The sequence below is a fragment of the Sciurus vulgaris genome (genome assembly GCF_902686455.1).
Source record: "Sciurus vulgaris genome assembly, chromosome: 2".
NCBI classification, from domain to species: Eukaryota; Metazoa; Chordata; class Mammalia; order Rodentia; family Sciuridae; genus Sciurus; species Sciurus vulgaris.
The window spans coordinates 81,351,712-81,379,657 of record NC_136462.1 but is presented as its reverse complement, the minus strand read 5'-3'; the positions used below and the strand labels follow the sequence as shown (position 1 = coordinate 81,379,657).

The 27,946-nt window shown below is 38.6% G+C and overlaps 2 protein-coding genes across 2 annotated transcripts in view; both read left to right on the top strand.

Moving 5' to 3' along the window:
* Positions 1-1,472: 1,472 nt before the first annotated feature.
* Positions 1,473-27,946, top strand: part of LOC306655301 (olfactory receptor 11H6-like) — a gene marked incomplete at both ends in the record, with an annotated part of 170,976 nt that continues 144,502 nt past the window's right edge. Inside the window, one exon of the mRNA XM_079129681.1 lies at positions 1,473-1,556. Within this exon, the coding sequence (XP_078985807.1) occupies positions 1,473-1,556 (84 nt within the window). The remainder of the gene's footprint in view (positions 1,557-27,946) is intronic.
* Positions 16,842-17,813, top strand: LOC306653420 (olfactory receptor 11H12-like; the record flags this gene model as incomplete). The annotated part of the gene is made up of 1 exon (XM_079126424.1): positions 16,842-17,813. The coding sequence occupies exon 1, from the start codon at positions 16,866-16,868 to the stop codon at positions 17,811-17,813; it is 948 nt and encodes a 315-aa protein (XP_078982550.1). The 5' UTR covers positions 16,842-16,865.

Genomic DNA, 27,946 nt, shown 5'->3' with positions numbered 1-27,946 from the left:
TCTGAATCCAGACTGTGGCCTTAGTTGGCGATGAGATTGCTGGTACTCCACAGCATCAAGCAGTTCTCAGGAAACAATTTGAGCAGCCCTCGTTGTTTCCAGGTATCTTGTAGTACCTCCATGTATCTTCTCAAAACTCTCAGGGGTCATATACTGAGGTCTTCCTTTTTCTCTATGGAAAATTGAAAGGGAAGGACCTCAGTAGAACCCAAGGGATTCAGTGCATGTGCATTTTTGAGGTAGGTTGAGTCAGCTTCAGGATCTTATGTGAGGTGGTGACCAAATCATTCTTATTTTCCTGGGTCTAAAGGGCTTTCTGAGATGCAAGACTCTAATGCTAAAATTCAGACTGTTCCAGTGAAGCAGATACTTTTGATTCTTCTAATGTCATACTCCACTGGTCTATCACCTCTTCTTCTTTGACTGACCCTTGCTACCATCTGCCCCCACAGCCCAGCTTCAATGTTGAAGAATGGTTGTTTCCTTGCAATGATTAAGGGTTCCAGGTGGGAAGCTACCTGCATTAAGATTCAACTGAAGGCAGAAATAAATTACAAGCACATATTTCTTACAAGATTAGATACTGAAAAGAGGGACTATAGCTCAGTGATATAGCACTTGCCTACTATGCACAAGGTCCTGGGTTTCACCCTAAGCACCACCAAAAAAAAAAAAAAAAATGAAAAGGAATCAAAGCTAATAAATACTTGCCCTATATGCTCAGAAGTTTATAGTCTAGTATATAAATTAACCTATGAAAAGAAATAGCCATGATCCAAAGTATAAAGTGAAAAGAAATAGCCATGAGTCAAAATATAAAGTGAACATTTTTTGGAGCTCTATAATTTTAGAATGTTACTTCTCACTTCTTCTAACTTAAAATAATAATTCTTGTGTCTAATGTTAGTGCAGCAAATATGTTGGCATGCCTATGAAGTGGCCTATACTGTGCTAGGTGCAGATAATAAGAGATGAAAAAATACGATGTCTCCCTTTATGAAACTCACATAATGGTAAAGAAAGAAAGTCATCATAAGCTTAGTATAATAATTTATACACAGAGATATCAGCTATTATGGCAGAACAAAGAATTAATACATGATTGTGAATCCAGCAATATTTCCTAAAGGAGTCAATTGATGAACAATGTAAACCGCAAGCACCAGTAACCCAAGGCAAAAAGGAAAGACAAACAAAAAGTCAAAACAAGGAGAGGAGAAAGGACAGGGCATAGGAGGAATGAACAAACAGAGAGAAAGAAGAAAGAAGCAACATGTATGTCAGGTACAGAGACTAGCATGTCATTCAGTGGAAGTGCAAACTACATAACTGGGCCATAGGATTTGAGGGGATGCAAGAAGGAGATGAGGTTAAGGAAGTGAAGATCAGATCAGAGTCTTGTTTGTTGTGTTCAGTCATTTGACTTGGTCTCATGATAACAATGTCTCATTGCAGCACAGCTTACAGACTCAATGAACATCTCTGGATTGGGATCCTCTTCTGGGTCAGTGAGTGAATTCATTCTTCTGGGATTCCCTTGCAGCAGGGAGATTCAGGTTGTGCTGTTTGTGTTCTCCTCCATCATCTACCTCTTGACCCTCATGGGCAACGGAGCCATCATCTGTGCTGTGTGTTGGGACCAGCATCTCCACACCCCTATGTACATCCTTCTGGGGAATTTTGCATTCCTGGAGATCTGGTATGTCAACTCCACTGTCCCTAACACACTGGTCAACTTCCTTGCGAAGACCAAGAGCATTTCGTTCACTGGTTGCTTCCTGCAATTATATTTTTTCTTTTCTATGGGCTCTACTGAGTGCTTCTTTCTCTCAGCAATGGCCTTTGATAGATACTTTGCCATCTGTCATCCTCTCCATTATGCCATAGTTATGACTGGACAACGTTGTTTCAACCTTGTGGTTTCCTGCTGGGTGTGTGGCTTCCTCTGGTATCTGGTACCTGTTATTCTTATCTCCCAACTGCCTTTCTGTGGTCCTAATGTAATTGACCACTTTGTTTGTGACTCTGGCCCATTGCTGACCCTATCATGTGCCTCTGCCCCTATGTCCAAACTCACTAGCTACACCCTAAGCTCCCTCATCATCCTCCTTAGCTTCCTTTTCATCCTCATCTCCTATGCCCTGGTTCTACTGGCTGTTCTTCAGTTGCCCTCAGCATCTAGTAGGCATAAGGCATTTTCTACCTGTGGCTCCCACTTGGCTGTGGTGCTGTTATTCTATGGTACCATTATGGTAATGCATGTGAGCCCAGGGTCCAGCCATTCCACCTTGATGCCAAAAATCATGACCTTGTTCTATGCAATGGTAACCCCACTCTTCAACCCCCTGATCTACAGTCTCAGGAATAAGGAGATGAAAAGCGCCCTGTGGAAAGTTCGGGAAAAGTTTAAAATTTCTTTAAACACCTTTGGCAGCAGATCCAGGAGTGTGTAATAATCTAGTTTAGTGTAATGTGGGCGAACTAGAAAATTTACATTTTGAATCATTCATCCAAAAAATATTCACTGATTACCTCCTCTATGTTTGACTGTGCTCAACACTGGACTATGAAGATAATTATGAAAATAATTCAGACATATTATCTTCCCTCAAATAACAGTCTTGAGGATAAGGCAGGCAAGTAAAAAACTAATTACCATAAAATGCAATTAAGGTTCTGATTGTTATATATATATACAGGTTGTCACAGGAACACACATACCAAAAAAACACCTAAAACTCCCTGGGATGGGCTCTGAGGGATGAATATTAGGGAGGACTTCAGTCAACATAATGCTATACTGTACTTTTTAGTGGTAGAGGGAGGAGAAAGCATTTTATTTCTACTCAACTTGTACTTAGATTTCTTTTTCAATCTTATTGTAATATCTTTGAAAGGATATAAGATTTCACATCTGAAGTTCTTGATATAAACTTGATTCTTCCATTAATCAACTGTTGAATTTGACATGTCACTTAATTCCATCTATAAAATTAGAATGGTAATTCCTATAACACGGAACAATTAGTGTCAGATTTTAATGAGATAATGGATATTAAAGTCCTCACAACTATCTTTAGCATGTAGAAAACACTCAATAAATGTTAATTGAATATTAATGATGGTTCATTCATGCTGTGTTCTCTTGTTCTTTATCAGAATCAAAAGCAATCTCATACCCACCCACTCTGTGAAAGTCACATCCTAGTATTCTTAGCAAAGCTCCTCCAACTCAGCTTCCATGGAACATAGAGTATGATTCCTACATTTGCACCCAAAATATAATGTGTTTGGTTTTGTTCAGTTTTGATTTGCTTTGGTTTGGGGTTTTGATTTTGGTTATATGTGTGTGTGTGTACACGTGTGTCCATGGTGTTGACAGGCACCTGAGCTAATTCCATAACTTGACTATTGTGAATTGCATGTGATTAACATTAATGTTCATGTATCATTAATAGTATGCTGAGTTTAGTTCTTTTGGATAAATGCCAAGGAGTGGGATAACTGGATAATAGGGTGGTTCCATTCCTTGAGTTTTGAGGAATCTCCACACTGCTTTCCAGAGGGATTGAACTAATTTGCAGTCTCACCAACAATGTATAAGTTTCCCTTTTTCTCCACATCCTCATTAGCATTTATTATTATTTGTATTCTATACAGTTACCATTCTCACTGGAGTGAGATCAAATATCATTATAGTTTTGATTTGTGTTGTTATTGGAGACAGGGGTCCGCTGAGGGTGAGGACGAACGATGCCTCCCAGTAAACAGACATCGGAGACCAGGCTCAGAAGGCACAGATCTAATTTTACTTAGGATTGTACAAGACATATCTAGGCACATTATCCAATCAGGTTAAGACACTTGTTAAAACATAACAGAACCAACCTATAGGTAAGCTATACATTGTAATAATGTAAACAAACCAAGCATCCGTAAGTGATTCTGTCTGGCAACAAATTTGAGACGAAGGACTGGGGGAAGGCAAGCTCCAGCACACAGCATGAGGTGAGGTAGCACGGGGAACTCACACCACAGCTTGCTGAGTGAGGCTTTCCCTCAGCTGGTAGCTCAGCTTCAGTAACTGCAAAGGCCTACAATCCATGGCGAGTCTTTACCATTTCCTCTGTTTCTCCATCCAGACTGTTTTATTTAGACCATGGTGTCAGTGACTGCTGACAAATAAGCTCTTGTCCTCTGGCAGACATCTCCTTCCTGCAGTGGGTGTGTTCAAGGACAATTAACTAGGAGAAGAAAAGACAAAACTGTCTCCCTATTCTTGTTAAGAAGGGGGAGAGGGGAGAACAGAGAAAGAAAAAATTTTCTTTAAGTCTCAGAGCAAGGAGGGCCATATTCAAAGGTGAAGTGGACCACTGTTATGGTACCATACAGAAATTATGGAGCTGAAGAACAATAGCCAAACTGAAATATTCACCATAGGACTTCAAGACAAATTGCATCAAGCAAAGAGTTAATAAACTTGAAGATAGGTAAAACTTGTAAATAATTCATCTACTGGAGGAAAAAAAAAATTTTTAAGTATGAGACAGTACAAAAAGATTAAAGGTCGTATGGGACACCAGCACATGGACCAACATAAACTTCAGATGAGTCTAAAAAGGAGACGTAAAAGACAATAGACCAATTAAAACAAATAAAGGATAAAAATTTAACAAATGGGGGGAGAAAATGGACATCCACAAGAAAGCAGCTCAAAGAAGGTCAAATAAACCCAAAGGAATCCACATTGACAATTATAATCAAATTGTCAAAAACAAAGAGGATTTTGGAACCAGCAAGAGAAAATCAAGTTTTGATGTGTAAAGTGTGAGAAATAAAGTCCTGTGGTTTATTTTCAGAACACAGTGTTTAACTTTAAATGTAAAAGAACCTGTGATATAAGAAAGGCATCTGGAGGGGAGAGCAGAATGGAAAATGACAACCAGTTAAGATCAGAGTATAAAAATTCACAGCTCCTTGACAAACAGGAGGTGAGAAGGAAAGCCTTCACCCCAATCTGACCAACAGAGATAAACTGTGTACTTGTCCAAAGGCACTCAATCCAAGGGGAGTTTTCTACCACCAGAGAACAAAGGGAGGTGGGGACAACTAAAGGTAGGTTTCTTTAAATAATTCAGTAGGAGACAGTAAAACCTTAGTGACATTCCAGAAGATTGTGCAACCCATAGTACTCAACCAGTGGGGAACTGGGGAAGGGATCTTGTGCCCTTGGAATTAAAACACTGGTTGTACCCCATACACCAAGTGCCTGATCTTGCAAGATCAGCATTGAAGTAAACCTTGCTTTTTGCTGTAACTTGTATCTCTTAATCCATTCTTTGAGCTCGGACAAGTGAGTGTTTCTCACAAAGGGAACCACCACGATAATGCAAGTTATAATTTCCTTATGAGAAAGCCTGCAGAACAGTAGGGAGTGGGAGGAGATATTTAAAATACTAGATGAACAAACAAGCAAAAGATCCTGCCAAACAGGAAGACTATACCAGGCAAAATCATCCTGCAGGTAAAGAAACAAAAAGCCATGGAAGTTTTATTACCACTCCATGTGCCATTTTAAGAAATGCTAAAAGACAATTTTCAATTTCAACTAACCCTAATTAAAAATATGAAAACATACAAGTTTATAAAACTAACTGCAAAGGTAAATATATCATCAAAATCCTAATATTCTAATACTATAGTGGTGGTGAGTGAATCACTTTTTTTTGTTTCTTTATTCTTATAATTTTTAAAATTTATTTATTTTGAGTCATTCTAAACAAATGGGGTAAAACTTATTTCTCTGGTTTTACATGAAGTAGAGTCATACCATTTGTGTAATCATTTGTGTACTGATGTTTGTCTCAATCTGTTATTTTTCTCTTCCCCCCACCCCTCCCACCTCTCTTTTCCCTCTATACAGTCCCTCCTTTCTCCATTCTTGCCTCCCTCCCACCACCCATTATGTATCATCATCTGTTTATCAGAGAGATCATTTGGCCTTTGGTTTTTTGGGATTGGCTTATCTCACTTAGCATGATATTCTCCAACTTCATCCATTTGCCTGCAAATGCCATAATTTTATTCTTCTTTATGCCTGAGTAATATTCCATTGTGTATATATACCACAGTTTCTTTATCCATTCATCAATTGAAAGGCATCTAGGTTGGTTCCACAATCTAGCTATTGTGAATTGAGCTGCTATGAACATTGATGTGGCTGCATCACTGTAGTATGCTGATTTTAAGTCCTTTGGGTATAGGCCAAGGAGTGGGATAGCTGGGTCAAATGGTGGTTCCATTCCAAGTTTTCTATAAAAGCTAAAGATGGGTTTGACAGCAACATGAAGGCAGAATAGAAGTTCTTTGGTTCTATTCTCCTCTCAAAAACCCAACTAGCAAATATCCACAGTCAAGAATGCCCCTGTGAATATCCCAGAACTTGGAAGTGAAGCCGACACTCCCTTTTCTATGCAGAGCTGAGGAAAGACATGCTGGGGGGGTGGTGGGGGGAAGAAGTTTCTCTGAACATCAGCCCTCCCTCAAGCCGACACAGCATCACACGTGGATAATTCCCTGGACCAGCGGGTGTACTGTGGGGAGTGAGTTGGAAGGAGGCACTTGGTTCCTCACCGTTCCAGGACCCATCACAGGAAGCTCACTCCTGTTTCATTCCAAGTGGGACCACATGAAACTAAGAAGCTTCTGCATAGCAAGAAAACAAACAGAAGGAAAAGGTAACGTCTGGAGGGCTGTGAGAATTCACATGAGTCAATAGGAAAAAAGAAATCCTCTGACCCGATTCTTAAAAAGTGGGCAAAGAATCTGAATGTGCATTTCTCAAAAGAAAATGTACAAATGGCCATCTAGTATATGAAAAGCTGGACATCATTAATTATCAGGGAAATACAAACCAGAACTGAAATGAGATAGCACCTCGCAAGAAGGGTAAAAAAAATTTGAAGTAATAAATTAATTTATGAAGAATTAAGGAATCTGGATTCTATTTTCTGAATAATGAAACCACTGTTTTTATTTTTTCATTTCATTTTATTGTATTATTTTAAGTACTGAGGATGGAACCCGGGGGCACTTTACCATTTAGCTATATCCCCATCTCTTTTTATTCTTTTTTAGAGACAGGATCTCACTAAGTTGCCCAGGCTGGCCTTGAATCCTGAGTCACTGAGTTGGCAGGCTTGCTCCACTGGGCCCAGATTCTTTGATGGCTTTTGAGCAGACAAATAAATAAGATCAAAGCTACATTTTAGGTGTTACTAGGGACTGAGGTAGAATGAGTGAGATGTAATTAAGATCTAAATAATCTTTTCCTTCTCAGCCTGTCAATGTGAAGACATTTTTTTTTTTTCATTTTTGTCAGACTAGTACAGAAATAAGCATGCTTAGGGCACGCATTACTGATGTCCTCGGTATTTTATACTACTTGGTCTGAGCATTCATTACCACCTGGTGGTTTAGTCTTACTGTGTAGACCCCAAATTACATAAGGTAGAAATGAAAGAGACACTAAATCAAGAAAATACTTTTTGCACGAATGAACATGCCACAATGTACCACCACCAACAAAAAGAGTTCGTGGTTTACATTAGGGTTCATTCTGTGTTGTACATTGAATGGGTTTTGATAAATGCATGGTGGCATGTGTCCACCACTACAGCATGACACAGAATCGTTTCACAGTCCCAAAGTTCCTCTGTGCACCACCTATCACCCTTCCCTCCCCACAGCACTCCATTCGAATTAAACTTCCTCACCCTCATTGTCATTGGCTAGTACAGAGGCATCCCTAGCCCAGAGTGAAAGACAAACCAGAAAAATAAATATTTTGAGTAGTGAGGATTATCAAGGAAAAATGGGGGGAGAGGTCATAAGGGAATCTATTCCTGAGTTGGTTTTAAAGTAAGAAAAACAGAATATGTTACACAGGACATGTCTGTACAGAGAGAGAAGAAGAAATTGAATTTGTAACAGTGCTGGTCAGAAACAATCACAGCAATAAAAATAAAAGAGTTGGGTTTCAAGATGGCGGCCTAGAGGGTGGCTGCATTTCATGTTGCTCCAGGACTCAGGATTCAAAAGAGGAGATATTGAGACGCTTGTGATCAACTCAAAGCAGCCGGGTGACTCTCACCCCTGGGGAGGCATCCCGGATGGGACGGTGGTCCCGGAACGTAGGAAACTTTGTGAAGTAGAACTGCCGGTGAGATGCCCCTTCCCCCGCTGGAGCAGTGAACTCGGAGAGCTGGGAGCGCCGTAAAGGAGGCCGCTCGGCACAGCGCTGGGACTCGGAGCAACCACTGGGGCTCTGGCGGCTGCCCAGGGGAGGAGTGGCGAGGAGAGCTGTGTGGACTCAGGACACCGGGGCCTGCCCTGAGGAGGAGGAGGAGGAGCGTGGCCACTTGGATTCAGAGTGACTGCACCAGAGCTACAGGCGGTTGCCAGAGGAGAAGCCGCGCGGCGAGCTGTTTGGACTCAGAACGACGCTTCTGAACCCCGGGGCCTGCCCGGAGGAGTAGGAGGAGGAGGAGGAGGAGCGCGGCGGGTCCTTTGGACTCGCAGTGACTGCATTAGCGCTCCAGGCGGCTGCTCAGAGGAGAAGGCGAGTGGTGAGTTGTTTGGTCTTAAAGTGACAGCTCCTGAACACAGGGGGGCTGCCTGGAGGAGAAGCGTAGTGGGACGCTTGGTCTTGAGTGGCCGCACCTGAGCTCCGGGCGGTTGCCCAGAGGACCCGTGCAGCGGGTCACGTGGATTCAGAGCCACTCAGAGGGACTGCTCCTGAACACCCGGGGGGTTATCTGGAGAAGTAGGAGGAACGGGGAGGGTCACTTCGACTCGGAGTGATTGATTGCCCCGGGCTGCGGGTGGTTGGTGGGAGGAGGAGGCACGAAGTGAGTTTCTTGGACACCTAGTGACTACACCGGAATACTGGGTGGCTGTCTGGAGGAAGAGGCCTGTAGCGGGTCTCTGGGACTCAGAGCGATTGTTCGGGGCCACAGGTGGCTGCTCAGAGGAGGGGCCACACAGCCAGGCAATTAGATGCAGAGCAGGGTCCCAGGATCTAGGAGGCTTCTGGGTGGAAGAGCCGCACAGAGACAGGCTTAGGCGGAGCGAAGGTTCCAGGCCTGTGGGCAAATTCTCTGAGGAGGGGCAGCCTAAGGAGATTCATCTGCGAAGGGTGAGGCTCCCAGGCCCAGGAGGTAGGGCCGGGCTCCTGGGAACTTTCCAGAGGAAGGAAGCCCAGCCCAGGCGGTAGCTGCAAATTGAGGGGAACCTCTAGGAGGAAACTGACCAGCGAGACCTCCCCACCGGGTGAGTCTTCCCTGCTGGGTGAGGTTTCCCCACAAGGACGGTAAAACCAGAGACTCAGGCCCAAACAGGCCTTGCCTAGGCCCGCAGCCTAGGTCCCCTTTGGATGACCATTGGTTAACAAGTGGAGGCACCTCTGCCCACTAGCAGGGATTATACCCCACCTGAAGGCCACCACTCCTAGAGAGGCAGCTTCCTTGTGGAGCACCGCATTATCAACTTCCTCCATGACTTCAGCCTACTGAAGGCTAAGGGGGGATATATAGAGAAATCTTCAGGGACATTGTAAGTCAATAGAGGAAATCTGCAATATCTCAGCGGTCCACTGATACCTGAACAATATGAGAAAACAAGGAAAGAAAATGCTGCAAACAAATCTAAATGTTACATCAATAAAACCCAATGACAGCATGGCAGAAGAAATGACAGAAAAGGAGTTCAGAATGTACATAATTAAAATGATCAGAGAAGCAAACGATGAGATGAAAGAGCAAATGCAAGCATTGAATGATCGCACCAATCGACAGTTAAAAGAGCAAATACAGGAAGCAAAAGATCATTTCAATAAAGAGTTAGAGATATTGAAAAAAAACCAAACAGAAATCCTTGACATGAAGGAAACAATAAACCAAATTAAGAACTCCATAGAAAGCATATCCAATAGGATAGAACACCTGGAAGACAGAACCTCAGACATTGAAGACAAAATATTTAACCTTGAAAACAAAGTTGAACAAACAGAGAAGATGGTAAGAAATCATGAACAGAATCTACAAGAACTATGGGATATCATGAAAAGGCCAAATTTAAGAATTATTGGGATTGAGGAAGGCCTAGAGAAATAAGCCAAAGGAATGAACAATTTATTCAATGAAATAATATCAGAAAATTTCCCAAATCTGAAGAATGAAATGGAAAATCAAGTTCAAGAGGCTTATAGGACTCCAAATACACAAAATTACAACAGACCCACACCAAGGCACATTATAATGAAAATACCTAACATACAAAATAAAGACAGAATTTTAAAGGCTGTGAGAGAAAAGAACCAAATTACATTCAGGGGGAAACCAATACGCATATCAGCAGATTTTTCAATCCAGACCCTAAAACCTAGAAGGGCCTGGAACAACATTTTTCAAGCCCTGAAAGAAAATGGATGCCAACCAAGAATCTTATACCCAGCAAAACTTATCTTCAGATTTGATGATGAAATAAAATCCTTCCATGATAAACAAAAGCTTAAAGAATTTACAAAAAGAAAGCCAGCATTACAGAACATTCTCAGCAAAATATTCCATGAGGAAGAGATGAAAAACAAAGAAGCAAATCAGCAAAGGAAGGAATTATCCTAAAGGAATTGTCAAATAAAGGAGGAAACAAGTTGTGTCAAACAAATAAATAAACAAAATTTTAAAAATGAACCAAATGACCGGAAAACCAAATCATTTCTCTATAATAACCCTGAATGTTAATGGCCTGAATTCATCAATCAAAAGACATAGACTGGCAGACTGGATTAAAAAGAAAGATCCAACAATATGTTGCCTGCAAGAGACTCACCTCATAGAAAAAGATACCCATAGACTAAAGGTGAAAGGATGGGGAAAAACATACCATGCACATGGACTCAGCAAAAAAGCTGGAGTATCCATCCTCATTTCCGATAATGTGGACTTCAAGCCAAAGTTAGTCAGAAGGGATAAAGAAGGTCATTTCATACTGCTTAAGGGAAGCATAAATCAGCAAGATATAACAATCATAAACATCTATGCCCCAAACAGTGGCTCATCTATGTATGTCAAACAAATCCTTCTCAATTTCAGAAACCAAATAGACCACAACACAATAATACTAGGTGTTTTTAACACGCCTCTCTCACCACTGGACAGATCTTCCAGACAAAAATTGAACAAAGAAACCATAGATCTCAATAACACAATCAATATTTTAGACTTAACGGACATTTATAGAATATACCATCCAACCAAGAGTGAATACACTTTCTTCTCAGCAGCACATGGATCCTTCTCTAAAATAGACCATATATTATGCCACAAAGCTAATGTTAGCAAATACAAGAAGATAGAGACACTAGCATGTATTCTATCAGATCATAATGGATTGAAGTTAGAAATAAATGAAAGAGTAAAACACAGAAACTATTCCAACATCTGGAGATTAAACAATATGCTCTCATATGATGAATATTAGGAAGGAAATTAAAAAATTCTTAGAGGTAAATGAGAACAAAGAAACATCATATCAAAATCTCTGGGACACTATGAAAGCAGTACTTAGAGGGAAATTTATTTCATGGAGCGCATTTAATAAAAGAAGTAAAACTCAACAAATAAACAACCTAACACTACAGCTCAAAGCCCTAGAAAAAGAAGAACAGAACAGCACCAAAAGTAGTAGAAGACAGGAAATAGTTAAACTCAGAGCTGAAATCAATGAAATTGAAACAAAAGAAACAATACAAAAAATTGACAAAATAAATAGTTGGTTCTTCGAAAAAATAAACAAAATTGATAAACCTTTAGCCACACTAACAAAGAGAAGACGAGAGAAAACCCAAATCACTAAAATTCGGAATAAACAAGGAAATATCACAACAGACACGAGTGAAATACAAACCATAATTAGAAGCTATTTTGAAAATCTATACTCCAACAAAATAGAAAATTTCGAAGACATCAACAGGTTTCTAGAGACATATGAATTGCCTAAACTGAACGAGGAGGACATAAACAATTTAAATAGACCAATTTCAAGTAGTGAAATAGAAGAAGTCATCAAAACCCTACCAACAAAGAAAAGTCCGGGACCAGATGGGTTCTCAGCCGAGTTCTACAAAACCTTTAAAGAAGAGCTCATTCCAATACTTCTCAAAGTATTCCATAAAATAGAAGAGGAGGGAACCCTCACAAACTCATTCTATGAAGCCAATATCACACTGATACCTAAACCAGACAGAGACTCATCAAGGAAAGAAAATTTCAGACCAATATCCTTAATGAACATCGACGCAAAAATTCTCAACAAAATTTTAGCAAATCGCATACAAAAACATATTAAAAAGATAGTGCACCATGATCAAGTGGGTTTCATCCCAGGGATGCAAGGTTGGTTCAACATCAGGAAATCAATAAACATAATTCACCATATTAATAGACTTAAAGTCAAGAATCACATGATTCTTTCAATAGATGCAGAAAAAGCATTTGATAAAATACAGCACCCCTTCATGCTCAAAACACTAGAAAAAATAGGGATAGTGGGAACATTCCTTAACATTGTAAAGGCCATTTATGCTAAGCCCATGGCTAATATCATTCTAAATGGTGAAAAACTGAAAGCATTCCCCCTAAAAACTGGAACAAGGCAGGGATGCCCTCTTTCACCACTTCTATTCAACATCATTCTTGAGACTCTGGCCAGAGCAATTAGACAAACCAAAGAAATTAAAGGGATACGAATTGGAAAAGAAGAACTCAAACTATCCCTGTTCGCTGATGACATGATTATATATTTAGAGGAACCTGGAAATTCCACCAGAAAACTCTTAGAACTCATAAGTGATTTCAGTAAAGTAGCAGGTTACAAGATCAATGCCCATAAATCCAACGCATTTTTATACATAAGTGATGAATCTTCAGAAAGAGAAATTAGGAAAACTACCCCATTCATAATAGCCTCGAAAAAAATAAAATACTTGGGAATCAATCTCACAAAAGAGGTGAAAGACCTCTACAATGAGAACTATACAACACTAAAGAAAGAAATTAAAGAACACCTTAGAAGATGGAAAGATCTTCCATGTTCTTGGATAGGAAGAATTAATATTGTCAAAATGGCCATACTACCTAAAGTGCTATACAAATTCAATGCAATTCCAATTAAAATCCCAATGACGTACCTTACAGAAATAGAGCAAGCAATTATGAAATTCATCTGGAAGAATAAGAAACCCAGAATAGCTAAAGCAATCCTTAGCAGGAAGAGTGAAACAGGGGGTATTGCAATACCAGATCTTCAACTCTACTACAAAGCAATAGTAACAAAAACGGCATGGTATTGGTACCAAAATAGACAGGTAGATCAATGGTACAGAATAGAGGACACGGACACAAACCCAAATAAATACAATTTTTTCATACTAGACAAAGGGGCCAAAAATATGCAATGGAGAAAAGATAGCCTCTTCAACAAATGGTGCTGGGAGAATTGGAAATCCATATGCAACAGAATGAAACTAAACCCATATCTCTCACCATGCACGAAACTAAACTCAAAATGGATTAAGGACCTCGGAATCAGACCAGAGACCCTGCAGATTATAGAAGAAAAAGTAGGTCCAAATCTTCACCTTGTTGGTCTAGGACCAGACTTCCTTAACAGGACTCCCATAGCACAAGAAATAAAAGCTAGAATCAACCACTGGGATAGATTCAAACTAAAAAGCTTTCTCTCAGCAAAGGAAACTATCAGCAATGCGAAGAAAGAGCCTACAGAGTGGGAGAATATCTTTGCCAATCATACTTCAGATAGAGCACTAATCTCCAGAATCTATAAAGAACTCAAAAAACTCTACTCCAAGAATTCAAATAATCCAGTCAACAAATGGGCTAAGGAAATGAATAGACACTTCACAGAAGAAGATCTACAAGCAATCAACAAACATATGGAAAAATGTTCAACATCTCTAGTAATAAGAGAAATGCAAATCAAAACCACCCTAAGATTCCATCTCACCCCAATTAGAATGGCGATTATCAAGAATACGAGCAACAACAGGTGTTGGCGAGGATGTGGGGAGAAAGGTACACTCATACACTGCTGGTGGGGCTGCAAATTAGTGCAGCCACTCTGGAAAGCAGTGTGGAGATTCCTTAGAAAACTTGGAATGGACCCTCCATTTGACCCAGCTATCCCACTCCTTGGCCTATACCCAAAGGACTTAAAATCAGCATACTACAGAGATACAGCCACATCAATGTTCATAGCTGCTCAATTCACAATAGCCAGACTGTGGAACCAACCTAGATGCCCTTCAATTGATGAGTGGATAAAGAAACTGTGGTATATATATACAATGGAATATTACTCAGCCATAAAGAATGATAAAATTATGGCATTTGCAGGCAAATGGATGAAATTGGAGAATATCATGCTAAGTGAGATAAGCCAATCTCAAAAAGCCAAAGGACGAATGATATCGCTAATAAGTGGAGGATGACACATAATGGGGGGGAGGGAAGGGTTAGTGTTAGGGTTAGAGTTAGGGTTAGGGAGGGGGGCAAGTATGGAGGAAGGAACTACTATATAGAGGGTAAAGAGGGGTGGGAGGGGTGGGGGGAAGGGAAAAAATAACAGAATGAATCAAACAACATTACTCTATGTAAATTTATGATTACACAAATGGTATGCCTTTACGCCATGTACAAACAGAGAAACAACATGTATCCCATTTGTTTACAATAAAAAATAAATAAATAAATAAAAGAGTTGTTACATAAAAAACGAGGTAAATACTTTACTCATGCTAACTGGGAAGCCATTCACGTAACTTAAATGCTAATACTTCTTTACCTTTCATATCTAAAGAATTGTCATACTATCTTTCTAAGTGCTTCTTCTAAATCCTGTAAATTCGTATTCAATACCCTACAATGTTTGTACCTCAACATTTTCCTGGCAAGCATGTGGTTCATGCCTGTAATCCCAGGGGCCAAAGCAGGAGGATTGCAAGTTCAAAGTCAGCAATTTAGCAAGAGCCCAAGCAATTTAGTATGACCCTGTCTCTAAATAAAATATAAAATAAATAAAGTATATTAAAAGGGGGGCTGTGTACCCCTGGTACAAAAAATGATAAATAATGACAATTTTCTCATTGAGTTTTGTATCCTTCAATACATGAGGCAAAAGAGATTTTGAAAAGTTCTTCAACTTCATGTCAGAATATTTGGGGATGTATTGTGTGTCTCATTTTTCCTCAAACTATGTCTTTTGGAAGTTTCTAGAATCCATATTTCAAATGGCCAAGTTCTTTGTAAGAAATGGTGCCTTAAAGAAGTTGTCCCATCTTTACTGGTTCCTCAGAGAATCATTAGCTTTTTAAAGACCCACTGACTTGGAAGAGAAGTTCTTCCCTAATGCTATAGAGGCCAAATCCCAAGAGAATGTGAGAGAAAGAAAGCACACTTACTTTTTGTGCAGCAGTAAAAGTCATTATCTAGCTAAGGCCAGACAGTGATTATAAAAGAAGTCATTTAGAGATTTAGGTCATGTCAAAACTGCGATGACTTCATTTTGGGTGTCCTGCTAAAGGTTGTGACACCTCTCAGTCATTCCCCTCTCATTCCATAATTTCTTGAAATTGATTTATTAGTGCTTCTGGTCCAGAGTGTTTTAAAAAGAGATACCTATGAGCATAGCATATTCTTCTTGATCATAGTAAAAGACTTCCCACAGCACCAGTGTGCACACCAGGCTGGAAGGAAAACTTCTTTGAAAATTTTGTGTTTGCACTTAAAATATAAGTCCTCATGACTTTCAAGGTTCATACCCCTGTGTATTTTTTTTAAGTTTTTTTTTTCATGTAACAAATTCCTGATGTCTTTCTCATAAAATGTGGGATGAAGGAAATTTATCTAAGACAAAAGAAAATATTTGACTTCTTTAATTTAGTAGAAATTTTTAATTTTACATAAGCGTGTAAGAAAAATCAACTCAACATTTTATGGGGGAAAAGAAAACACTTCTAAAAAGCAAAAATCCTCCGTGCTTAGATCTTATTTTGCAAAATAAGCACATATTGACCAAATAAATGTAATATTGCTGTGTCAATATAGTGACAATATCAGTCTACGAAACCAAAGTGAAAGAAGATCAGGTAAAAGTTTACAGCTTCTTTTTCTACAGAAGACATTGCAACATTACAATATTAAAAATCAGCATTGGTAAGTAATTTTATAAAATTGCAGTTTTCTTGTGCTCAAGCTAACAGTAACCATAGAAATTCAGAACTAACGAATTAAAATGATTACTACTAACTTACTCTAAAATATGTCCATTTGTATATATTTAAATAATGCTAAGTAATATATTTAACTGAACTATAAATATTCAAATTAAAATATTCTTTTCTGAGTCTATTGCACTATAAGTAGGGTTTGGGGTAAGAAACTAATATATTAACTGAGTGCCAATTTTGTGTTACATGCTTACCAGAAACTATATAGATCACCCTGACCCAAAATAACACACTTAAAAGATGAGTTTAACTTTATCTAGTTCAACTACAGTCACATAGTCAGGGAGAAAATTAGAACAGGCAAACATTTATTTTTGTGTAGAAAACTGGTATTCTTAAAAGTCAGTGTATACAACCAAGAAAAAATTAAAGTATGATATCTTCCTGATGATTCTTTTAAAAATGATCAGTATCTAATTTGACTCTTTATTAATAAAAAAAAAATAGAAACCACATTTTAAACTACTAATGTCTCTTGACCCTCCAGGTTACCGACCTAATGAATATCTCCAAGCCAGATTCCAACTTTGCTTCTGTAAGAGAATTTATACTCCAAGGTTTCTCTTGTGAGTGGAGGATTCAGGTCTTCCTCTTCTCTCTCTTCACTACAACCTATGTGTTCACCATAATAGGGAACGGGGCCATTGTTTGTGCACTGTTGTGTGACAAGCGACTCCACACTCCCATGTACATGTTCCTGGGGAATTTCTCCTTTCTAGAGATCTGGTATGTCTCTTCTACAGTCCCCAAGATGTTGGTCAACTTCCTGTCGGAGAAAAAAACCATCTCTTTTGCTGGGTGTTTCCTCCAATTCTATTTCTTTTTCTCTTTGGGTACATCTGAATGCTTGCTTTTGACTGTCATGGCCTTTGATCGATATCTAGCTATCTGCCGTCCCTTGCACTACCCTAATATCATGACTGGGAATTCTTGTACCAAACTGGTCATTATCTGCTGGGTTTGTGGGTTTCTGTGGTTCTTAATTCCCATTGCTCTCATCTCTCAAATGCCTTTCTGTGGAACAAATGTCATTGACCATGTTGTGTGTGATCCAGGGCCACTCTTTGCCTTGGCATGTGATGTTGCCCCACGAACTCAACTGTTGTGCTACACTTTAAGCTCATTAGTTATCTTTGGTAACTTTTTTTTAATTCTTGGGTCCTATACTCTGGTCCTGACAGCTGTGCTACGTATGCCTTCAGCCTCTGGAAGACATAAAGCCTTCTCCACCTGTGGGTCTCACTTGGCTGTGGTATCACTGTTCTATGGCTCTCTGATGGTCATGTACGTGAGCCCAGGACTGGGACATTCTGCTGGGATGCAGAAAGTTGCAACGTTGTTCTATGCTATGGTGACCCCACTCTTTAACCCCCTCATCTACAGCCTCCGAAATAAGGAAATAAAGGCAGCCCTGAGGAAAATTTTAGGGAGTCCTAACATAATCTGAGGCATATTGGATGGTTTCTGTATGATCAGGTCAGTATAGTCTAGCAAGATATACTAAGAATTATGTAGTTATCCAGATCTACAAATGTGAGTACTGATACTGACTGTATTAGCTATGAAATTAAATATCGATAAGGCCATTTGTAGAATTAAAGTGGCCAGATTACATAGATAAATGGATGCCTATGGATTTTCCTTGAAACTCAGACAGTGTAGTAACTGAGGAAGGTACACAATGTGTGTTTTCTGGATAGTTTTCATATGAATTATCTGTGAAAAACTTCCCCTATTCTATTTGATAATTTAAATTTATAGTTATGAGATAAACAAAATTATAACTATGTCATTTGGTTTGTTTTGTTAGTTGATTGTGAATAAAAGGAGGAAAACATAGTTTCCTATTTTGGTTCTTACCTTATGTGGCTTTATTGTACGATCATTCCTGAAAAATAAAATAAACCCTTTGAGCTATTTACCAAACTTTTTATAGGACAATAAAATATTCTAGCCTGGTGATATCTAGATGTATGCTGTTTTTCTTTATATGTTACCTTTTTCTAAGCCTCTAAGGAGAAGCATCTAATTCGATGTACAGCAACACCAGTTGGAATAGTTAGAAATGCAGTGTCCTGGGCATCTAATTTTTTACCTAAATGAGGCAACACCAAAAACTTTATGGGTCCTTCAAGTTTTAGGTAATAGAATTTTGTCTCCTAAGAGTAGAACAGGGAAATTACTTACTCGGGGATAATTTGACAAAGCTCAAAAAAAATGACTTTTCACTCTTATTTGTCACTTAAACTATGAAAACAAATTAAAGAATATTTTTAAAGGAAAAAAGCATCCAGAATCAATCACTCTAATCTTACTATTTTTATTTATAAGTGTTTATTTAATATAATGTTGAATTTGTTTCCATGTTATAGCAAGTTTTATAGTTACTGCTTTTAAAAATCATACTATTCTGCTGAACAATAATGATATGGATTGTGAATTTTTATGTGGTGAGGTGAACATTTTCCTAGAAGGAAGACTTAACTTCCAAGGAGCTAAGAACTCTTTTATAAAGGATGTAAGAAAGGAAATTTTCAGGAGGAAGAATAGAAGAAAAATGAATACCACCACCATAAGAATGATCTCTTATAGAATTAGTACAGGTTGCTGAACACTCCAACATAATTTTTCCATCTACTACCAGTCTTCATTATACATTACAGTTATTAGCATTCTTTAGTTATAAAATAATATCTCAATGAAATCTTCATAAAGATTTGTCATGAAAATATTTTGCAGACTTAAATTAGGATTTGTCATCTAATTCAAAACAGAACTCACCCAGAAAATTCAGGATATAGGAATATTATGTACATGTGACAATTCTACTTTTAGGGCTTTTGTCTTAAAACAGTGTCCTGAAAGAGACCATTACTGAGCTCAAAAGGTAGGAATGCATTTGTAAATTTTGGCATGAACATTTCAGAAAGAGAACTATTTGCTCCTTTGATGTAAGAGGTTGTCAAACTCCTTGGTCAATCTTATGATGGAAACTGCTATTATCTCTTGTTTATATAGCCCCATAGGGATGTTTCTTATTTCTACATCACTTTCCAGGGTATGTGATTATTAAATTTACTGAACATGATCAGAAAAAACCTCAAGAAGAACAAGTTGTCAGGACTGGCAGCATTTCCACCATAATATCACAATTCTTTGCTTTGATCACTAAGTTAATATCGTTGTGCGGCCACTAGTTTTTTAACAGTCTCACTTTACAACTCCAAATACTATGATTGGCTCACAGCCCTTCCCATAATGTTAAATTATTTACACTACAATTAATACACTGTATTTTTTTCAAATCCAAACTATATGCTTGATAGAGAGGGGAAGATAAGCCTATTAGGGCTAGCAATAAAAAGCATAGTGTTGGTTTTTTCCCCCTGCACATTTAAGCTTTCAGAAGAACACAATAGGGTAGCATTTAAAAATAACCGTGCTGGTTAGTGGTTTCCTCAAGGGAAATGAAAATAGTCAGCATTTTTTACTTTTAAACATGAGCCATGGAGTCTATTAGCTGCCTTTAAATGCTTGTTGTGCTGACCAAACACTGAATCTCCCCTCAATTACAACTAACTCCCCTACAAAACAAAATTGATTTGTACAACCAAACATCATGTACTTTCAAGATTCTAGAAAAGTTAGAGCATGAGATGCACAGGCAAGCAATATTACCTGAAAAAGTGTGAATTCTTCATTTGATAAGTTTGGGTGTGCAAGCTCACTACTATGGGGTTTGCTCTTTGGGCAACATTGAAAAAAAATGTTTTGATTCACTTGTTTTGTGTTAGGTATCCTTCTAAGTCATTGCTCTATTATTTTATTTAATACTTATGACTTATGAAAACCACCACCATAAAAATGAGCTCTTACAGATTTAGTACAGGAGGCCAGGTCAGTAGCATTTTATCTCCAAATTACTGAGGACAAAACCAGCACAAAAAGTGAACTTGACTCATTGGAGTTTCTAACCCAAAACAAACTAATTACAGAGCCCTCACTCTCTACTACTAAAGAGGGAAAGGGCCAGAACTCTGGAATCAGGTAAATTGACTTCAAATCTAAATTATTTGGCTTTTCTGCCTTGATTTGTTTAATCAAAAAAATAGACATACTGATAATATGTCAAACAGTGACTGTGATGAATAAATGAGGCGAATCAGAATAACACCTTATGCATATTATTATGGAATCAATTTCAATTAATATTGTTCATGTCTTTCATTTTAAAACCCTTTGCATTTATAAAACACTTTCACATAGTTGCTGTCACAGAAATAGGGTAGATATTCCTATACTTATTTCACAAGTGAGACTCAAAGAGAGCAACTACATTGTCTGAGGTCACATTCAGTAAGTGAAGGAACCAGTTCCGACTTGGAGTTCAGTCAGCTTCCTGCTGTGCCACGTGTTCTCTCCTGGGAAGTCCCAGGCTGCCTTCAGCACCATTGGGCCATGCTGACCAAAGAGCAGGATTTGTGGAGGACAAATGAGTGTAGGGGAACACAAAGGAATTTCTGTTCAGTTGTTTTTAGGAGAGTAACTACACAAATTATATGAGGAAATATGTAAAATATTTAGTACATAAAATATGTTATTGAGTGAAAAAGGCAGACCATGAAACATTATTATATAATTTTACATGGATTTATGATATGGGTAACTTAAATTCTTTGTTTCCTCTCCTTTGTTAATATCTGTCAAAGTTTTCCATGATAAAAATATATACTACCTCTAATTTGGGTGTGGAACTTAGAAAATCAATGTCTAAAAATAAGCACATAACTTCCAGCAAAGCTTTTAGACATAGTTTACCTAAGCTTCCCTACTACTCTATGCTTAAGAATTGAAAAATGCTACAGCTAGGATGACTTATAAGGTTGTCTTTACAGAGCTTCTCAGAGACTTTTCCAAGTGGGCACTTTGTAGAGAAGTGTAAATTTAGAACCCTAGTGACTATATCTCTCTCAGAATCAGCTCTTTCTGTGCAGGTCTAAGGGATCTGTGGCACCAAACTCTGTCCTTGCAATTTTCATTCTAAATGCTTGAAACAGAACTAAAGAGAAACAATGGAGGAAAATACTATGCAATCACATGAATCTCCAATGAACCTTCCTAAACAAAAATGTTTTCCCTGGGAACTTCCATCTACATCCGTCTCTGCCCCAAGCCCACTGCTTAACACTAGCATAAGAACCAATTTTCGACAGAAGCAGCGCGGCCAGCTCCAGACCGCCCACAGGTTGCTTCAGAGACCAGCACAGGGTGCCAGGGACTAACCCAAGCAGCCCAGTCCCCTCCGGCGGGAAGCGCCTTTCTAGGCTAGCTCTCGGGGCAGACTGCCCAGTGAGAGCCTTTCGACGCAGAGCCAGCCACAAGTCCCCAAGCCAGCGGAGAACTCCAACCCGCAAGCAGCTTCTGGGACCAGGGCTGAGCAGCCAGAGGCCTCTCCAGGCAGCCTTGCCCCCCTCCAGCTGCAGGCTTTTTCCACAGGGCAATCCAAGATGGCGGACTAGAGGGTGACTGCATCTCCAATCACTCCAGAACCCAGGATTCAAGAAGGGGAGGCATTGAGAGACTTGGACTAAAATAGAACCACGGGGTGAGTCTCCCACACCCACTGAAGCTCAGCTGGGCGGCAGGCCCAGATTCAAGCGGCTTATTAGAGTAGGACAGGGCAGATAGAGTCTCCCCCAGGCAGCTCTGAGCACTCTGGTGGTGGGCACCTCCCACAGGGCCAGATTCTACAGCCTCGCGGAGCAGGCCCCCCAGTGAGAGTCTTTCTGCACAGAAGCAGCGCAGCCAGCTCTGGTCCGCCCCGCTGCCAGCTCTGGCTCGCCCGCAGGTTGCTTCAGAGACCAGCACAGGGCGCCAGGGACTTACCCAAGCAGCCCAGCCCCCTCTGGCGGGAAGCGACTTTCTAGGCTAGCTTCTCGGGTCAGACCGCTCAGTGAGAGCCTGTCTACACAGAGCCAGCTACAAGTCCCCAAGCCAGTGGAGACCTCCGACCTGCAAACAGCCTCTGGGACCAGGGCTGGGCAGCAAGAGACCTCTCCAGGTATCTCTCCCTGGAACCAGTAGCGGGCTAGGGGCAGCATTCTTCAGAAGCACTACATTATCAAGTTAATTCAAGACTTCAGGCTACTGAAGGCTGGTAGGTGATACACTGGAAATCTACAGGGACACTATAAGCCAATAGAGGAAATCTGCAATATCACACAGTCCCACTGCCATCTGACCAATATGAGAAAAAAGGGAAGAAAATGTCCCAAACAAACCTAGATAATATATCAATAAAACCCAATGACAGCACGGCAAAAGAAATGTCAGAAAGGGAGTTCAGAATGTACATAATTAAAACAATCAGGGAAGCAAACGAGGAGATGAAAGAACAAATGCAGGCATTAAATGATCAAACCAATCAACAGTTAAAAGAGCAAATATAGGAAGCAAAAGAGCATTTCAATAAAGAGTTAGAGATACTGAAAAAAAACCAAAGAGAAATCCTTGAATAGAAGGAAACAATAAACCAAGTTAAAAACACCATTCAAAGCATAACCAATAGGACAGATCACCTGCAAGACAGAACCTCAGATATTGAAGACAAAATATTTAATCTTGAAACAAGGTTGACAAAACAGAAAAGATGGTAAGAAATCATGAACAGAATCTACAAGAATTATGGGATATCATGAAGAGGCCAAATTTAAGAATTATTGGGATTGAGGAAGGCTTAGAGAAACAAACCAAAGGAATGAACAATCTAGTCAATGAAATAATATCAGAAAATTTCCCAAATCTGAAGAATGAAATGGAAATCCAAGTACAAGAGGCTTATAGAACTCCAAATATACAAAATTACAACAGATCTATACCAAGGCACATATTACGAAAATACCTAACATACAAAATAAAGAGAGAATTTTAAAGGCCGCAAGAGAAAAGAATCATATTACAATCAGGGGGAAACCAATAAGAATATTAGCAGATTTTTCAATCCAGACCCTAAAAGCTAGAAGGGCCTGGAACAACATTTACCAAGCCCTGAAAGAAAATGGATGCCAACCAAGAATCTTATACCCAGAAAAACTTACTTTCAGATTTGACAATGAGATAAGATACTTCCATGATAAACAAAAGCTAAAGCAATTTACAAAAAGAAAGCTGGCATTACAGAACATTCTCACCAAAATATTCCATGAGGAAGAGATGAAAAACAACGATGTAAATCATCAACGGGAGGAACTAGCCTAAAGGAATAGCCAAATAAAGGAGAAACCAAATCATGTCAAAAAACAAATAGGAGTCCAATGACTAGGAATACAAATCATATCACAATAATAACAGTGAATGTTAATGGCCTGAACTCATCAATCAAAAGACATAGACTGGCAAATTGGATTAAAAAGAAAAATCCAAAAATTTGCTGCCTGCAAGGGACTCATCTCATAGAAAGAGATACCCATAGACTAAAGGTGAAAGGATGAGTAAAAACATACCATGCACACGGACACAACAAAAAAGCTGGAGTATCCATCCTCATTTCAGATAATGTGGACATGAAGCCAAAACTACTCAGAAGGGACAAAGAAGGCATTACATACTGCTTAAGGGAAGCATAAATCAGCAAGACATAACAATCATAAATATCTATGCCCCGAACATTGGCTCATCCATGAACGTCAAACAAATCCTTCTCAATTCCAGAAATCAAATAGACCACAGCACAATAATACTAGGTGATTTTAACACACCTCTCTCACCACTGGATAGATTGTCCAAACAAAAATTGAATAAAGTAACCATAGATCTCAATAACACAATCAACAATTTAGACTTAACCGACTTATATAGAATAAACCATCCAACAAAGAACAAATACACTTTCTTCTCAGCAGCACATGGATCCTTCTCTAAAATAGACCATGTTTTATGCCACAAAGCTACTATTAGCAAATACAAGAAGATTGAGATACTACCTTGTACTCTATCAGATCATAATGAATTAAAATTAGAAATAAATGACAGAATAAAAAACAGAAACTTCTCCAATACTTGGAGATTAAATAATACACTATTACACGATGAATGGATAACAGAAGACATCAGGAAGGAAATTTAAAAATTCTTAGAAGTAAATGAGAACAAACACACATCATATCAAAATCTCTGGGACACTATGAAAGCAGTACTTAGAGGAAGATTTATTTCATGGGGTGCATTCAACAAAAGAAGTAGAAATCAACAAATAAACGACTTAACATTACAGCTCAAAGCCCTAGAAAAAGAAGAGCAAACCAACACCAAAAGTAGTAGAAGACAGGAAATAGTTAAAATCAGAGCTGAAATCAACGAAATTGAAACAAAAGAATGAATTGGAAAAATTAACAAAATAAATAGTTGGTTCGTTGAAAAAATAAACAAGATTGATAAACCCTTAGCCACACTAACAAAGAGAAAGAGGGAGAAAACTCAAATTACTAAAATTCAGAATGAACAAGGAAATATCACAACAGACACGAGTGAAATACAAAACCTAGTTAGAAGCTATTTTGAAAATCTATACTCCGACAAAACAGAAAACCTCGAAGACATCAACAAGTTTCTACAGACATATGAATTACCTAAAATGAACCAGGAGGACATACACAACTTAAATAAAACAATTTCAAGCAATGAAATAGAAAAAGCCATCAAAAGCCTACCAACAAAGAAAAGTCCGAGACCAGATGGGTTCTTAGCCGAGTTCTACAAAACCATTAAAGAAGCACTCATTTCAATACTTCTCAAAGTATTCCATAAAATAGAAGAGGAGGGAACCCCCCAAAATCATTCTATGAAGCCCATATCACCCTGATACCTAAACCAGAGAGAGACACATCGAGGAAAGAAAATTTCAGACCAATATCCTTATGAACATCGATGCAAAAATTCTCAACAAAATTTTAGCAAATCGCATACAAAAATATATTAAAAAGATAGTGCACCACGATCAAGTGGGTTTTATCCCAGGGATGCAAGGTTGGTTCATTATCCGAAAATCAATAAATGTCATGCACCATATCAACAGACTAAAAGTTAAAAATCACATGATTATTTCAATAGATGCAAAAAAGCATTTGATAAAATACAGCATCCCTTCATGCTCAAAACACTAGAAAAAAATTGGGGTAGTGAGATCATTCCTTAACATTGTGAAGGCCATCTATGCTACGTCCATGGCCAATATCATTCTAAATGATGAAAAACTGAAAGCATTCCCCCTAAAAACTGGAACAAGGCAGGGATGCCCTCTTTCACCACTTCTATTCAATATCATTCTTGAGACTCTAGCCAGAGCAATTAGACAAACCAAAGAAATTAAAGAGATACGAATTGGAAAAGAGGAACTCAAACTATCCCTGTTCGCTGATGACATGATTATATATTTAGAGGAACCTGGAAATTCACCAGAAAACTCTTAGAACTCATAAGTGAATTCAGTAAATTAGCAGCTTACAATATCAATGCTCATAAATCCAATGAATTTTTATACATAAGTGATGAATCTTCAGAAAGAGAAATTAGGAAAACTACCCCATTCACAATAGCATCAAAAAAAAATAAAATACTTGGGAATCAATCTCACAAAAGAGGTGAAAGACCTCTACAATGAGAACTACAGAACACTAAAGAAAGAAATTAAAGAAAACCATAGAAGATGGAAAGATCTCCCATGTTCATGAATAGGCAGAATTCATATTGTCAAAATGGCCATACTACCAAAAGTGCTATACAGATTCAATGCAATTCCAATTAAAATCCCAATGATATACCTTACAGAATTAAAGCAAGAAATTATGAAATTCATCTGGAAGAATAAGAAACCCAGAATAGCTAAAGCAATCCTCAGTAGAAAGAGCAAAGCAGGGGTATCGCAATACCAGATCTTCAACTCTATTACAAAGCAATAGTAACAAAAACGGCATGGTATTGGTACCAAAATAGACAGGTAGATCAATGGTACAGAATAGAGGACACGGACACAAACCCAAATAAATACAATTTTCTCATACTAGACAAAGGTGCCAAAAATATGCAATGGAGAAAAGATAGCCTCTTCAACAAATGGTGCTGGCAAAACTGAAAATCCATATGCAACAGAATGAAAAGAAACCTCTATCTCTCACCCTGCACAAAACTCAACTCAAAATGGATCACAGACCTCAGAATCAGACCAGAGACACTGCAGATTATAGAATAAAAAGTAGGTCCAAACCTTCAACTTGTTGGCTTAGGATCAGACTTCCTTAACAGGACTCCCATAGCACAAGAAATAAAAGCTAGAATCAACCACTGGGATAGATTCAAACTAAAAAGCTTTTTCTCAGCAAAGGAAACTATCAGTAATGTGAAGAGAGAGCCTACAGAGTGGGAGGATATCTTTGCCACTCATACTTCAGATAGAGCACTAGTTTCCAGAATCTATAAAAATCTCAAAAACTCTACACCAAGAATACAATAATCCAATCAACAAATTGGCTAAGGAAATGAACAGACACTTCATAGAAGAAGATGTACAAGCAATCAACAGATATATGAAAAAATGTTCACCATCTTTAGTAATAAGAGAAATGGAAATCAAAACTACCCTAAGATTTCATCTCACCCCATTTAGAATGGCGATTATCAAGAACACAAGCAACAATAGGTGTTGGTGAGGATGTGGGGAAAAAGGTACACTCATACGTTGCTGGTGGGGTTACAAATTAGTGCAGCCACTCTGGAAAGCAGTATGGAGATTTCTCAGAAAGCTTGGAATGGAACCACCATTTGACCCAGCTATCCCACTCCTTGGCCTATTCCCAAAGGACTAAAATCAGCATACTACATAGATACAGCCACATTAATGTTCATAGCTGCTCAATTCACCATAGCCAGAGTGTGGAACCAACCTAGATGCCCTTCAGTTGATGAATGGATAAAGAAACTGTGGCATATATATACAATGGAATATTACTCTGTCATGAAGAATGATAAAATTATGGCATTTGCAGGCAAATGGATGAAATTGGAGGATATCATGCTAAGTTAGATAAGCCAATCTCAAAAAACTAAAGGACGAATGATCTCGCTGATAAGCGGATGATGACATATAATGGGGGGTAGGAGGGGTTAGCGTTAGGGGTAGGGTTAGGTTTAGGGTTAGGGACAAGGAGGATGGTAAGAATGGAGGAAGGAAGGACTGTATAGAGGGAAATGAGGGGTTGGAGGGGTGGGGGGAAGGGAAAAAATAACAGAATGAATCAAATAACATTGCCCTATGTAAATTTATGATTCTTAATAAATAAATGGAAAAAAAGAATCAATTTTCATTAAAAATTTGAATAATTATGCTTTGCTTACCTACCCACTATTTATCTGTGTTTTTTATTACAACATATCTTAAATCCTCACCTCTTTCAAATAACATAAGCCATTTATCTGACTAAAACTTACATTCAATCATCTTATTAAAAATGATCCTCTTTTTAAAAATAATAATTCAATTATTTCCAAAGAAGCAAAGAATCCAGGATGTAAGGAACTATCTTACTT